This window comes from Aulonocara stuartgranti (genome assembly GCF_965226115.1).
Source record: "Aulonocara stuartgranti genome assembly, chromosome: 15".
Lineage (NCBI taxonomy): Eukaryota > Metazoa > Chordata > Actinopteri > Cichliformes > Cichlidae > Aulonocara > Aulonocara stuartgranti.
Window position 1 is genome coordinate 124,684 of NC_138951.1, and position 15,378 is coordinate 140,061.

Here is a 15,378-nt window from a genome sequence, read left to right on the forward strand (position 1 = left end):
CGCATTCCCTGTCCGTGTCCCTTGTGAACACCGGCTACAACCCTTTTATGTGTCATTGAGCACTCTGTAAATTACCTTTCCTTTCCTCTCAGGTGTGTCCAATTAATAAAAACGGGGGAAAGGGCGGAGTCTCTCCAGGACAATTTGACGGTAACTAAAACATGCAAACTAAATAAAACACTGCACAAAGTATAACCAATACATGCAATATAAAAAATAAATATGTACACTTCACATTAAAATACAGCACAGCAAAACAAAGTCCGTCCTTCCCTGGATGACATATACAGCCCCACAGTGATACCATATCAATATCAAGTCATTCTGATTATGCCTTCCAAAATAAAAGCCCTTTCAAATTGAGCATATACGACCTACTGTTTTAACGATTTCAAAATGTTCTTAAACAGAATTTTGCTATTTCCACAGGATGAATCCATATTAGATCAACAGTATACAGACCCACAGTGATACCATATCAATATCAAGTCATTCTGATTATGCCTTCCAAACTAAAAGCCTTTTCAAATTGTCCACAATTGACCTACCTTTCAGTGATTTCAAAATGCTCTAAAATGGCAAATTCCTGTTTCCACAGCATAATTCCACTTTAGATCAACAGTATACAGACCCACAGTGATACCATATCAATATCAAATCAGTCTGATGTTGCCTTCCAAAATAAAAGACTTTTCAAATTGCCGATATACGACCTACTCTTTTAAAGAATTCAGAACACTCTAAAAATGAAAATTGCTCTTTCCACAGGATGAATCCATGTTAGATCAAAAGTGTACAACCACACCATGGTACTATGTCAATTTCAAGTCATTCTGATTTTGCCTTCCAAAATAATGGCCTGTTGAAAATGCCCATAACTTACCTAACTTTCAGTGATTTCAGAATGCTCTAAAAAGGAAGATTTCAGTTTCCACAGGGTAATTCCACTTTAGATCAACAGTATACAACCTCACGATGTTACCATGTCAATTTCAAGTCAGTCTGATTTTGCTTTCCCGTAGACGACCTACTCTTTTAACGATTTCAAAATGCTCTTAAATTGAAAGATGCTGTTTCCACAGGATAATTCCACTTTAGATCAACAGTATTCAACCCGACAGTAAAACCATGTAAATTTCATGTTGGTCTGATTTCGCCTTTCAAATTAATGGCCCGTCAAATTTGTCCATATGTGATATACTCTTTCAATTATTTCAGAATGTTTTAAAAATGAAAATTGCTGTTTCAACACATATTGGGTTTTCATTTTGAAAAGCAAAATCAGACTCAATTGATTATGACAGAATTGAAATTGCCAGTAAGTTGTAATTGATAGTACGTTCATATTTCAAGTCTGTGGAAGGATGTCATTCTAAATAAAGAAATTACAAAACAGCTTGCAAACCATTTCCAGGGCGATTATTTTTAAATCCAAAACAAGAACGACTTGATTTTCACAGCGTACAACTTTGAGGGACTATATTATTGATTTAGAGGAAAAATTATTGCATGGGAACAGGGATTTTCCTATTTAACAGCATTCTAATGTCACCGAAAAGTATGGTCACCAACTCCACTGTTAGATTATATGCAATGATATGTGTTGGCACAAACTGGTATTAATTCATAGAAGCTGGAACTTTCCATTTAATGCCATTCTGAAGTTGTGGAAAGAGAAGCTCCTATAAACAAAGTCAAAAGGCTTGTACTCTGAAATGCAAAACGAGATTGATTTGAGATTGAGATGTTACCACTGTAGAGGTTGTGTATGGTTTGCATGAACTCCAATTACTTAGTGGAAACAATAATTGTCCTGTTAACAGCATCCGCGTTTAATTATTATAAGTACCAAATTAACAATTATAATTCCGATACTGACGTGATAAAACTGTGGGGTTGTATACTGTCAATGTAGAGTGAAATGATCTTGTGGAAACAGCAACTTTGCTTTTAATGGGATTCTGAAGTCAGTGAAAGAGTGGGTCATACATGGACAATTTCAATGGACCATTACTTTGAAAGGCAAATTGACTTGATATTGATATGGTATCACTGTGGGGCTGTATACTGTTGATCTAAAGTGGAATTACCCTGTGGAAACAGGAATTTTCCTTTTTAGAGCAATTTGAAATCACTGAAAGGTAGGTCAATTATGGACAATTTAAAAAGGCTTTTATTTTTGAGAGCAAAATCAGAATGATTTGATATTGATATGGTATCACTGTGGGTCTGTATACTGTTGATCTAAAGTGGACTTACCCTGTGGAAACAAGAATTTTTCATTTTAGAGCATTTTGAATCGTTAGAAGATAAAGTCAAATATTGGCAATTTCAAAGGGCCATTACTATGAAAGGCAAAATCAGACTGACTTGATATTGATATGGTATCACTGTGAAAAAGACTGTGGTTGGAAAGTGTTGATATAAAGTCCAAATGGTATTTGGAAATACGACTTTTGCTTTTAAGAGCATTATTAAGTCATTGAAAGAGTAGTTCAAAAATGAAGATTCACAGGGCTTTTACTTTGAAATCCAAAATAAGATGGCCTTGATAGTGACAGGGCACAATTAGGGTACAAGGCTGTGTCATATAGATCTAACATTAGAGTTTGTAAAAAAAAAAAGAAGCCTAAATTATATGTTATTATGTTCTTAACATATCTGTTAATTCACTCGAAGTTGGCTTTTATTTTGAAATCCGGTTTCCACATCCATTCCCGTAATACTTTGAATACACAGGGAACGTAAAACAAACTGGAGGCTGGCTTGACTGCAAGTCTCGAATTGGAGGCTGGCTTGACACAAGTGTTGTATGGTGGTGGCTATGGCGGAGCTTCCACAGAGGCAACAGGTGGATGAGGGAAGGTGAGGCAGGGATACACAGGGAACGTAAAACAAACTGGAGGCTGGCTTGACTGCAAGTCAAACAACTGAGTTATTTTTACACATCGGCCAGCATCTGGCCAATCCACCACCTCTCATTGTTCATGCAAAAAATAAATAAATAAGTCATCAGCCCACCGTGCAAATGTCCGACGGCTAGTCCAGCTATGTTAACTTGTTAACCTTTCGCCAAAAAAATGTTTTCTGCGGTGCCGTCTTTCGTGCTTGGCTCTCCTACCTTTGCTAACATGATGCAGAAGCCGGTGCTGCATTCACTTACCCTCGGATATCTGAGCTTCACTGTGAAACCATAATCGTACATTTGATATTTCATTAAATTTTATTGTTTTAGCTTCGGGGTGGCACCTGGGGTGGTCAGTCTGGTTGGGGGGGTGGCCTGTGCCCCCCAGGCCACCCCGCTGGACACGCCACTGGCTGCTCCATGCTCTGGGATTTTACCATGAACAGTCCCGCATGGACAACATCTGGCTGGACCAGGTTACGTCAGGTATATGTAGTTCTTTCATTCTTTTCAGCCATTTTCTATGTAGAAATTGACTCAAAAAAATATTAGGATAAAGTGTACAGCTGCATAGATAGTTACACTAGCAAACCCTGTGCTGTGCACAAGAGGCAAGGAACACGCAAACATACATGCTACGATCATTATAGTGTAATGCTATGATGCATTGTATTGTGACACATAATTGAAGTGTCAAATGTACAGTTATTTATGATTGCTTTTTTATGATAACATTTATTAAATAAGAGAACATTTCCTGCAGGACTTCCACATAACTTCAACAAATACAATGACGACTTCATCACTGATCAAAACACTGCATACGACTATGAGTCCGTCATGCACTACAGGCACTTCTCCTCCAACAAGAATGAATCCATCCCCACTATCACCACCAAAATCCCAGAGTTCTACAATTTTATTGGCCAGTACCTTGATTTCAGCAAGATGGACACCCTCAGGCTCACCAGGATGTGCAACTGCTGTATGTATATGTTGTCACACTGGGCTTCAATGAGTCGACTTTTTTTTAAAAAATCTGACAGCTATAGGACTGTGTAAAACACATTCCTATGTGCATACCCCTCCTCTCATTCTCATACAGCCGGGCCGCTCACCCTGCTGGATCAGTGTACCTTTGAGTATGCAAGCATTTGTGGGATGATCCAGGCCTCTGATGATTTCAGAGGGAATTAAACATTATTATAGATTGTCTTATATTTATTTGTTTTTTTAGATGCTGGATACTTCATGCACTTCAACACTATGACTGGGGAGCCTCAGGAGTCTGCTATGCTGGAACCTCGAATCCTCTACCCCAAGAGGAAGCTTCAGTGTCTGCAGTTCTTCTACAAGATGACAGGGGGCCCCGCGGACAGGCTGGTTGTATGGGTCAAGACAGATGATGGCACAGACACTGTTTGCAGGATGAAGAAAATACGCACGTTTTATGGTATTTGTTAAATAAGCAGATTAGCAAGGATGAGCATTTCATAGAAAATGCCTTAAGCTTCCTCATGAAGTTGAAGCAAATGTCTGAACAAACAGCTTTGCATCGAGGCAAATGTTCATTGGAACATTTGCTTAACTTCTCAGCAGAATAAAAATGACATTCAAATGATGTTATTTCAAGTCATACTCCCAACATAAACCATCCCAACAGTTAACGCGTTCTCTCAGGTACAGCACAGATGAAATGTTTCTGTTGTGTCTTTATTTTCTGTGTCTGCTAGTCTGGTTGGTTTAACCAATAGATTGAGCAAGACAAGTGGTTTCTTTTTCTTCTTTTAGTCTCTACTGACTATGGTGTACCAGGTCAACTGCTGGTTCTTACGTCACAATTTGCATGCACAAACAAAAATTAAAAAATGGAAAGTTGTGGTTCTTCGAACTGTGGAGGGTTGTTGAAAAACTATTTTCCACTTCCTGATTTCTTGGAGGGGTTTTTTTGCATATTTGTCACACAGAGATAACCTGAGTAAATACACAAATGTGTTTTTAAAAGGATTATTTACTTTATTAAGGGGAAAAACTCCTATAGAACTCCGCCACAATGAAAACTGTGCTGCTGTTATAGGAAGACAAAGGAAGGGAATAGCGGGACGTTCTGGTAGGATGCAGTGTTAGAGAAGAAAAAGCAGGAGTGTGGAGGTGAGAGTGATGGAACGAATGTAGGTAGATGTAGTGTGTGAGTTTGAAGCTGGTGACATTGAATGTCTGTGCATACACTCCTCAGGTTGGATGTCAGTTAGAAAAGAAATAGAGGAATTGAGTGTACCCAGGAGGGGGGATGTGGACTTGAGAAGAGATGTAAGTGAAGCTAACAGAGGAGATGAGGAGGTGTTGGGTAGGTATGGTTTTAAGGAGAGAACAGCAGAAGGACACATAGTAGTGGATTTAGCAAAAAGGATGAAAATGGCTGCAGGAACAACACATTTAAGGAAGAGGGAGGAACATAGGGTGATGTACAAGAGTGGAGGAACTGCACACAGGTGGAATACATCTCTGCAGAAGGTGCAGTGTGCCGGCGAGTTAGCCGGAAAGCCGACGGACATCAGCGCTGAACCCACACTTCCAAACACATCGCAGCTCCGACAGCAAAGCTATAGCATACTTCGTAGCTCCACCCACCCGCCAGCGCCAGGTAGCAGGCGGAAGCTCAGCTCTGTGCTCCTTCCTACTAACAGAATTTAATGCAAGCTGGAAATGTGTCGCTAGCTCCATACTGTCACAGCCTGGGCCTCTGAAACATTATTTATTGTTTCCTTGGCTTCAATGTTTGGATTCTTGTCTAATTTATCATGTGTTTTAGGTCTGTCAGCTTAGTGTTGTCATGTCTAGTTTCTTGTTTTATTTTGAAGTAGATTGTGTGTTCTGGGTTCATGTGGTTAATTTTTCTCTCCCCTGTGTTGTTATTATGTTTGATTCTAGTCAGCTGTGTCCTCATGTGTCTCCACTTCCCTTGATCACCTCATGTGTGTATTTAAGTGCTCAGTCTTGCTGTGTTCAGCGTCGCGTTGACTGTTATCCCTCAGTCATAGAGTGTCATAGGTTTTTGTCTTCACTGTGTTTCATAGTTACTCAGTGTTCATGGTTTCTTCATAGTTTTTTCACTGAGTTTCATAGTAGTTCACATACAGAGCTAACAGATCAACTGAAGATGCCATTGCTACAATGTTCCACACCACCATCTCTCACCTGGAAGTGCAGGGCCGTTACACCAGGCTGCTCTTTGTTGACTTTAGCTCTGCTTTCAATATGATACTCCCGGACAGACTAATAGTTAAACTGCTGGAAATCGGACTTCCTTCTACCACCTGCCGCTGGATCAGAGACTTCCTCTCAGACCGTGTACAGAGAGTTAGAATGGGGCCTCATCTTTCCTCAGCCCTCAGCCTTAACACCGGCTCTCCACAAGGCTGTGTACTGAGCCCCCTACTGTACACTCTGTACACACATGTGTTAGTTCCCACCCAGACAACGCAGTCATCAAGTTTGCAGATGATACCACCGTGGTGGGGCTCATCTCTGGGGGAGATGAGATGGCGTACAGAGCTGACGTTCAGAGGCTGTCAGATTGGTGTGTAGATAACAACCTGGACCTCAATACCACCAAGACAAAAGAACTGGTAGTTGACTTCAGAAGGAGGAAGTCTGAGCTGCAGCCTGTCAGCATCAACGGGGAGTGCGTGGAAAGGGTCTCCAGTTTCAAGTTTCTGGGTGTGCACATAGACACAGACCTCCAATGGAGCTCTAACATCTATGTGGTTTTAAAGAAGGCCCAACAGCGTCTCCACTTTCTGAGAATCCTCAGAAAAATGGACCTGAAGAAGGAGCTGCTGACTGTCTTCTACCGCTGCTCCATTGAAAGTGTGCTGACATATTGCATCGGTGTGGTTCTCCAGCTGCACCACAGCACACAGAAAGGCACTCCAGAGGGTCATCAATATGGCCCAAAAAAATAATTGGACATCCTCTTTCCTCCCTGAAGGACCTGTACAACACTCGCTGTCTCAAGAGGGCACACAGCATCCTACGGGATTGTACACACCCACGACACCGGGTGTTTAAGCTGCTGCTGTCTGGCAGGAGGTTCAGGCTGCTGAGGTCCCGAACAAATAGACTCAAGGACAGCTTTTACAACAGGGCAATAGCCCTGATCAATGCAAATAGCTGATCTGACTGGCTACCTCCCTGGACTTTTTTGGGGGGGAGGTAACAACGGTAAAAACAGTAACAATAATAATATTTATATTTATAACAAGGTGCAATAACAATTAATGTGCAATAATAACAGTGTGCAATACACATACACTTCTTCTTCTTTTTTATTACTAAGTTATTATACTGTGTTGTGTTGTTTGTGTTGCGTTGTGATGTGTTGTATCATGTCGTGTTGTGTTATATGTAGTGCTGACGTAGGACAGTTTTCCAATTTCATTGTACTATTGTACTATATATGACTGTGCAATGACAATAAAGAGTTATCTTATCTTATTCCTCTTTGTTTTCTTAGTTTCATGTTTTGTCTGCAACCAGCTAAATAAAGCTTGCTTTTGGTTAAAGTCACATCCCGTCTCCTGCAACGCCGCTCTCTCTGCATCTGCATCTGGGTCCTGAAGTCAAAACACTTCGGCACACCCCACCGTGACACCATACTGTTTACTGTTCTCCATCGTCGTGATTTTTTTCATCCCTGCCCAGTTCTTCCCTATCCGGCATTCGCAAATGCAGCAGCAAGCTTCCTACCACCGAACTGCCAGTTTCTCAGCAAAGACGACACACACACAAAAAAGGCACCATGTCTCCAGTTCTCCATCCCTCGGTGGCAAAATGCAGTATGCTTTGGCACCGAGTTGCCAGGTTCCCAATCTCTCATCTGCTAAACTCTGCAGCAAACGTCAGCACAGAGTTGCCAGGTTCTCGGCTACTCATCCCTCCTCTGCTAAACTCCGCAGCAAACGTCGGCACCAGGTTGTCAGGTTCTCAGCCACCCATCCCTCCTTTGAACAATTCGGCAGCAAACCTTGGCACCGAGTTGCCAGGTTCCCAGCCTCTTACAACTCCGCGGCTAAACTCTGCAGCAAACGTTGGCACTGGGTTGCCAGGTTCCTTTCTCCCTCATTCGCAAAAGCAACAGCAAGCTTTTTGACTATTGAGTTGCCGGTTTATCAGCATAGTTAGGGGAAAAAAGGCCACAGAGTTGCCAGTACTCCATCCCTCGGTAGCAAATGCAGTATGCTTCGGCACCAAGTTGCAAGGTTCTCGGCCACTTATCCCCCCTTTGCTAAACTCCGCAGCAAACGTCGGTACCGGGTTTCCAGGTTCTCAGCCACCCACACCTCCTTCGAAAAATTCTGCAGCAAACGTCGGCATCGAGTTGCCAGGTTCCCAGCCTCTCATCCCTCCTTGGCTAAACTCTGCAGGAAATGTCGGCACCGGGTTGCCAGATTCCTTTATCCCTCATCCACAAAAGCAGCAGCAGCTTTTCTACCATCAGGTTGGCAGTTCTCTAGATAGAAAAAATAAATAAATAAATAAAAAGGCACCGGGTTACTGAACTGCCAGTTTCTCCACATCTATCATTGCAAGCAGCTGCAAACCCCTCTAGCACCGTGGTGTTAGGTTCTTGCTATATCTGCCATGTGCAAACCGCAGGGATAAGCTTCTTACCCCTGAGTTGCCAGTTATCCATCCATCATGGCAAAAGCAGCAGAGAATCCTTCCAGCCAGTTCCTTCTATATCCATCATTCGTAATCACAGCAGCAAACTTCCACCACGTTGCCAGTTTCTCTGCATCCGTTATTGCAAAGCAGTAGTAAACTCCTCTGGCACCAAGATGCCAGGGTTTCTCTTTATCCCTCATTCACAAATGCAGCAGCATGCTTTCGGCACCACAATGCCACGTTCTCTTCCTCTATGCCCCTACGCAAATGCAGTAGCAAACGTTGGCAACAGGATGCCAGCTTCTCTTCCTCTGTCCCTCCTTTACGAATGCAGTAGGAAGCTTGGCACCGAGATGCCTGGTTCTTCTGTATCCCTCATTCGCAAATGCAGCAGAATGCTTTCTAATATAAAGTTGCCAGTTTCTCTGCATTTATCACAGCAACGCAGCAGTGAATCCTTCTACCGCTGGGATGCCAGCTTCAGAAATAATTTCCCCCAGGGATCAATAAAGTATTCTGATTCTGATTCTCTGCATCTAGCCCTCACATGCTAAGCAGCAGACGTTCCTTTCAGCACCAAGATGGCAGGTTCCGTGTCTCTATTCCCCATTTGCAGTGCAGAAAAAGCTCTTTGCCCCGGGATGCCAGGTTCCATTCCCATGCGCTAAGCAGCTCAACCTTCTGGCACTGGATCGGCAGCTTCTGCCATCAATCACTTGCGCAAAAAAAAAAAAAAAATCCTCTCTCCAGGAAGCCAGTTTTTCAGTTTCGTCCAGTCTTCCACAAGATGTAGCTGCAAACCGTTCCGGCACTGAGATGCCAGTTTCGCTGCCATCTTTCCTGCCCTCACAAAGCACTGGTAAACCTTCGTGGCACCGGGATGTCAGGTTCTGTCCTCTATCGCTCCTTTCAAGACATCCAAACTATGCTAGGCGTATAATTATTCATGGCATCCCTTCACTTCTCATGTGCTTTTTGTGACACGTGCTTTCACTGGCATCATCAGGCATCCACCCTCGACACAATCATTCAAGACCGCTTTCTAAGTCGACTCACGGTTCTGACTACGTCTAAATGGCTTATCATCTCTCTGCTCTTGGATGATTTTGGAGGTTATTATTATAGAAGATTATTTTCCTCTAATCAGTCTTTCAATTCCTTAACTCTTCCCAAGCTGCTGCTGTCACTTCTGTTCATTCAGAAATCAGCTCAGTTGTTATCGCTACCTTATCTGAAGCAATTAACCAGCTAAGCACCACCTCTCCATCTTCTACTCAAAGACAAGCTCACACAAGCTTTTTGAGCCGTCAAGCCTTACCTCAAATCTCAAATCCAGCATTCTTCTCTGTCAGAGCTTCAGCTCAAAGTCGAGCCACATCGCTACCTGATCGAGGATTCCCCTCATTCATCTATTAAGATTTCCATTGTTTCCTTTAATCTCTTCTCCTGCCATTCCTTCCTAATTGTCCGAGCTCATCCACTTCACTCCATGGAGCGACGTTCGGTTTCCCTGAGCTTGTCTTTGCCCCGATCTCCTTCTCTCTCTCCCACCTGTCGCAGCAGATGGCTCCCCCTCCCTGAGCCTGGTTCTGCTGGAGGTTTCTTCCTGCTAAAAGGGAGTTTTTCCTTCCCACCATCGCCAAAGTGCTCGCTCATGGGAGGTCATACGATTGTTGGGCTTTTCCTCTAGACATCATTGTAGGGTCTTGAGGTGTCTGTCACTGTGGCTCGGTGCTGTATAAATAAGTTGAATTGAAAATCAAATTATTAACACTGACGTCTTCAACCTTCATATTGCACATTTATTACTGCTTCTGGATGCCTTCTTTGGGGATCTGCCAGGCCCAGGAGCCATCGTCAGTCCCCTTCAAGGCCTTCCCCAAACCTCAAGCTCAATTCATGTCCAAGTGTTTACCTTTACCTACTAAACGCTGTCAAATCTAAAATGAGGAGGTGGGCCCAGCTAGTGAATTGGAGATTATGTATTGGAATTTCAGGAGCAGGACCACACCTCCAAACATGCCCCAGCTAGTGAAATTAAACTTATTAAAAAACAAACACATCACCTGACTTTGCAGTTAATTATGGCCATACAAAGGTTTATTTCCAGTCACGAAAACCTTGAAAGGATATGAAAATTGTGGATAATCTGCCTCACAATCAAGAATCTATAGACAGCTTTGACTAATTCCTGGAGAACAGTGCACAGTGGATCACTTTAGGCAAACGTTTGCCTAAATATTGTATTTGCTGTAGGCTGAAAAAATAACTTCAAATGAATGCTAACTTTGGTCTATGGCTGCTGCAAGCGCATGCAGGACATTAGCTAAAGAATTAAGTCTTTTAACCATTTCTGACAATTCTGTTAGTTTTGACAAACTCTGTACATTTTCGGCAATGTACAGACTCCTCCTGGAAATGAGATTTTTAATCTCAATGAGATTTTTTACCTGGACAAATAAAGGATTAATAATGTGTCCCCAACATCCAGGTTTCAAACATGAATATTCTTATTTTGTCCACTCAGACACTCATGCTCATTGGAACAAACCAACAGCCACATCCTGACCAGTGTGGGATGACAGCTGTAAATGCTTCCGCAGTCAAGACTTTGGCTGGAGCACATTCATTTCCCACTCACATCTGCAAAGGAGGAGCTTCCTCAAGAACAATAATCTCATTGTTACTGCCGACTTCAGTGGTAAGGATCTGAAATGTGATGCCCCATTTAATTTTTCTATCTAACATTTTAAATTAACATCTTCTCAATGGTTTTCTAGATTTGACCCACTTAATCAAGACTGAGGTGCCTGTTCAACTGGCCCCACCAAGCAATGACATCACAGATGAGAAGTACCAGAGTAAGATGGAAATGAGACCAGAGGCTCCAAAACACAGGCTGTATCCCAATTCAGGGTCTGCAGCCTTAAAGGCCACATTTTATGTCACGGACCCGGCTCTGGAGGACTCGGGGGTCCGTGACCAGTTTTGACTGTTGTTATTGTTGTTAGTATTATTATTATTTGGTGATGTGTGTTTTCTCCACAATGCTGTGTTAGTCTGTGTCCCACTCGTATGTATAGGCAGGGTGTGGGTGTATACGTGTGTATGTCTGCGGGTGTGGCTGGAGGATGGAGCCCAGCCACCTGCAGGCCTGATGGGTGTGGCCCTGCGAAGGACTGGCCACACCTGAAGTTCCTGCCACACCTGTTGGTGATCAGGGCTCGTCGGGGGAGCTACTTAGGAGAGTGTTGGAGCTCCCACCGGCGCGGGATCATTGAGTTATCGTACCAAGTTAGTGTGTCAGCATATGTCTGTGTTGTTCGTATATGCCCGCCGAGGGTTAGTGTTGACGGCTGCCTCTATGGTTTCCCTGCAGGAGGAAGAGTGGTCCAGAAAGGCAGCACGCACGGGGTGTGCGGAAACACAACAGCGGGGAGCACGAGCACGAGCACAGACGTCGGAGGGAAGCACGCACACGGGGTTCAAGGGAGCAACGGGGAGTTATTGTGTTTACAGTTTTTTACTGTGAATAAAGAGCACTGTTTGCATCGCAGAGTCTGCGTTTTGGGTCCTCCTTTCCCCACATCCCCACGGTCTGCCAGCCAGACCGTGACATTTTATGGCTGATTACGTCACAGCGACGCGACGAAGGCTGTCATAATTAAGGCTGCTCAAATGCGTCCTTCATTTCCCCTGAATTTTAAGGATGTGGGGGTGTAGACTTCATGGCCCAACATATCCCAGACTTCATAGCGCGGCAGTGGGTGTGGATAATTTTGCCGAAGAAAACATCGGAAGAGGGGCGGCCGAAGAGTAAACTTTTAAAAGTGGGTAATGAATATTATGTCACTTATTTATGTGCAAATGTTTAATAATGAAGAACATTAAAACATTACTGTTGACCACATGTCGGCAAAGTTATTTGCCATTAGCGATGTTTGTACTTTCTGCGTTTACTTTGTTTTAAAGCCTTTACTTTAAAATATACGCCGTTTAGAATCAGAATCAGAATACTTTATTGATCGCTAGGGGAAATTATTTTTCGTCACAGTGCTCCATTATAAACAAACATTACAAAGACAGACAATACACTAACTAAGAATAGCACGATATATGCAGGCATATGTATACATAAAAGTCACTTATTAATAAATAGCTGAAAATAACATGTGCAAGAAGGGTGTAGCTGTTGTAGTAAACAGTGTGTTAAGTGGATGAGTTGTACAGGGAGCCACAGGCAGGAATGATTTCCTGTGTCGTTCAGTGGTGCTTTTCGGTAATCTCAGTCTTTCACTGAACGTGCTTCTGTGACTGACCAGCATGTCATGGAGTGGGTGGGAGATGTTATCCAACATTGTCTTTATCTTGCACAACATCCGCCTCTCCGACACCACCTTGAGTCCAGCTCCATCCCCACAACATTACTGGCCTTACGGATCAGTTTATCAAGTCTGTTGGCATCTGCGACCCTCAGCCTGCTCCCCCAGCATGCAACAGCATAGAGGATCGCACTGGCCACAACAGACTCAAAGAAAATCCTGAGCATTTTCTGGCAGATGTTGAAGGACCTCAGTCGCCTCAAAAAATAGAGAAGACTCTGGCATTTTCTGTAAAGTGCTGTGGTATTTGTAGCCCAGTCTAGTTTATTGTCGATGTGAACTCCAAGGTATTTATAGTCCTCCACAATGTCAACACTGACCCCCTGGATTGAAACAGGGGTCAAGTGTTTCCTGGTCTTCCTGAAGTCCACGATCAGTTCCTTGGTCTTTGCCACGTTGAGCTGCAGATGATTCTGCTCACGCCACGTGACAAAGGAGTCGACCACAGCCCGGGACTCTGTCTCATCATCCCTCCTGATGCATCCAACCACCGCGGAGTAATCAGAAAACTTCTGAAGATGGCAGGTCTCTGTGCAGTGGCTGAAGTCTGTGGTGTAGAGGGTGAAGAGGAAGGGGGAGAGGACAGTCCCCTGTGGTGCCCCTATGTTGCTGCTTACCTTGTCAGACACACACTGTGGGAGACGCTGCTACTGCTACTACTGCACATTCAACCAGTGTATATACTATATATATATATATATATATATATATATATATATATATATATATATATATTTATTAGGGGTGCAACGATATTCGTATCGATATTGAACCGTTCGATACAGTGCTTTCGGTTCGAACAATACAACATTTGTAATTTATTTTATCAATTTTCCTTCTGACGATGCTGTCTGTGTTGAGCGCTCAGTGAATCTGTGTTTGACTACTCCGCCTAGGCTGCACTGTCGAGCGCAGATCCACTGAGCGCTCAACGCAGACAGCATAGTCAGAAGGAAGAGCGCAGGGCAAGCTAGCGAGACAGAAGTTAAGCTCTCCTTTTAACATGGACCTCCCCCACTCTCATTCAGATCTGGCGTTTGGAATTATTTTGGTTTTCATGTGACGTATGACCCTGAAGGTAAGCGAGTCATGGACTAAAGTAAAACAGTATGTTGGATGTGCCATGCAATGCTCAATTACATTGGTGTGAACTAGTGTGTTAGCGCAGTTAGCTCGTTAACATGTTGGCCGTCTAGCCCCATGCACGGAGCGATCGGCGGTAGCTCGTTAACGGAGATTTGCCGTGTTGTGGCGTTAAGGTCATTTCAACGAGATTAACCTGAAAGCACTAGTGGGAACACAACGAATATGACTGCACATTTACGCCGACATCATCCTAGTGCAAAGACAAGTGGAAGCAGACAAAAAAAAGCAAGCATGCTACTAACTTTAGCCGAGTCATTTAGACAGCTGTTAGCACATGATTCTCCTTATGATGCTGAGAATATAGCCCAGAAGAAGCGGATAGTATAGCTTTTATTTTGGAAAGAGCCATTTCTCTGTAATAAACTCTCTTTTCCAAAGATGAGTGATTCCTCAATCAGATACAAGGCTTGCAATATCGCTAGCCCGACGTCCCGGAGCTAGCGATTTTTTCAGTCGGGCTACCAAAATCTATCTCTTCCCTGCCCGTCGGGCTATTGTAGGAAAAATATATGTCAATGCTTTTGCATTCTTTCAGAAATGTAGCTGGGTAATTATGTCATTGGCATCGGTGAGCCACTGTCAATATGTGATATATTGAAATCGCGTTTGAATTTGCGCTTGTTTTTTTGCTTTCACTTTGCAATCGTGCGAACTGTGTATAGAGAGCGACAGCACTGATCTGTGAGTGATGATAATTTGTGCACCAATTCCTCTGACATCGTCTTATTAATCGTTAGCTTACTATGCAAACATGACAAGTGAAATCTCCCGCAGCAAGCTTAAACATGTGAGAGGTTGATCACGCAGAGAATCGTTGAGCTTATGTGAGTGCGTGTGTAAAAGCAGCAGGATTTATATTTGACTACGATGACCTGGATGACTGAGAACCTTCACAGACAGATATATATTTTAGTTCTGCTGAGCCAAATAAGACAGGTCAGGGTGAAGAAGTGACAGCCAAAGAAAAGCTTACCACAAAACGGAGAAGTTATGACAAATCAGACTATAAGGCAAAAAGAAAGTGCAGCTTTATGGTTTCATGGACAAAATAATTTCTGTGGCTGCAATATGATGAGCTAAATAACCAGGGCTGCACATAAGTGGTCCGCAGGTGCGCATTCGCTGTCAAAATAAAAAACACGCACAAGGGTTAGGGTTAAATTTAAAAACTGTACTTTTGAGTTAAAATATATATTTATAATTTTAATAAATGGCAAATTAAAAATGCTTGAACATTTTTTTGTATCGAAAAAATATCGAACCGTGACACCAAAGTAT

The 15,378-nt window shown here is 43.0% G+C and overlaps 1 protein-coding gene and 1 pseudogene across 3 annotated transcripts in view; both read left to right on the plus strand.

Moving 5' to 3' along the window:
• The first annotated feature begins 2,452 nt into the window (after window positions 1-2,452).
• On the plus strand, window positions 2,453-11,507 carry LOC309689775 (meprin A subunit alpha-like; annotated as a pseudogene). The gene is made up of 6 exons (XR_014280749.1): window positions 2,453-2,865; window positions 3,236-3,391; window positions 3,669-3,890; window positions 4,011-4,358; window positions 11,100-11,273; window positions 11,353-11,507. The product of XR_014280749.1 is annotated as a meprin A subunit alpha-like (transcript).
• A 2,189-nt stretch (window positions 11,508-13,696) lies between these two features.
• LOC309688559 (uncharacterized protein) overlaps window positions 13,697-15,378 on the plus strand; it is a 137,624-nt gene continuing 135,942 nt past the window's right edge. For both annotated transcript variants that reach the window (XR_014271119.1, XM_082504364.1), the window contains exon 1: window positions 13,697-14,032. Coding sequence is in view for 1 of the 2 variants with exons in the window: in XM_082504364.1 (XP_082360490.1) it covers window positions 14,021-14,032 (12 nt within the window). In the remaining variant the exon portion in view is untranslated. The remainder of the gene's footprint in view (window positions 14,033-15,378) is intronic.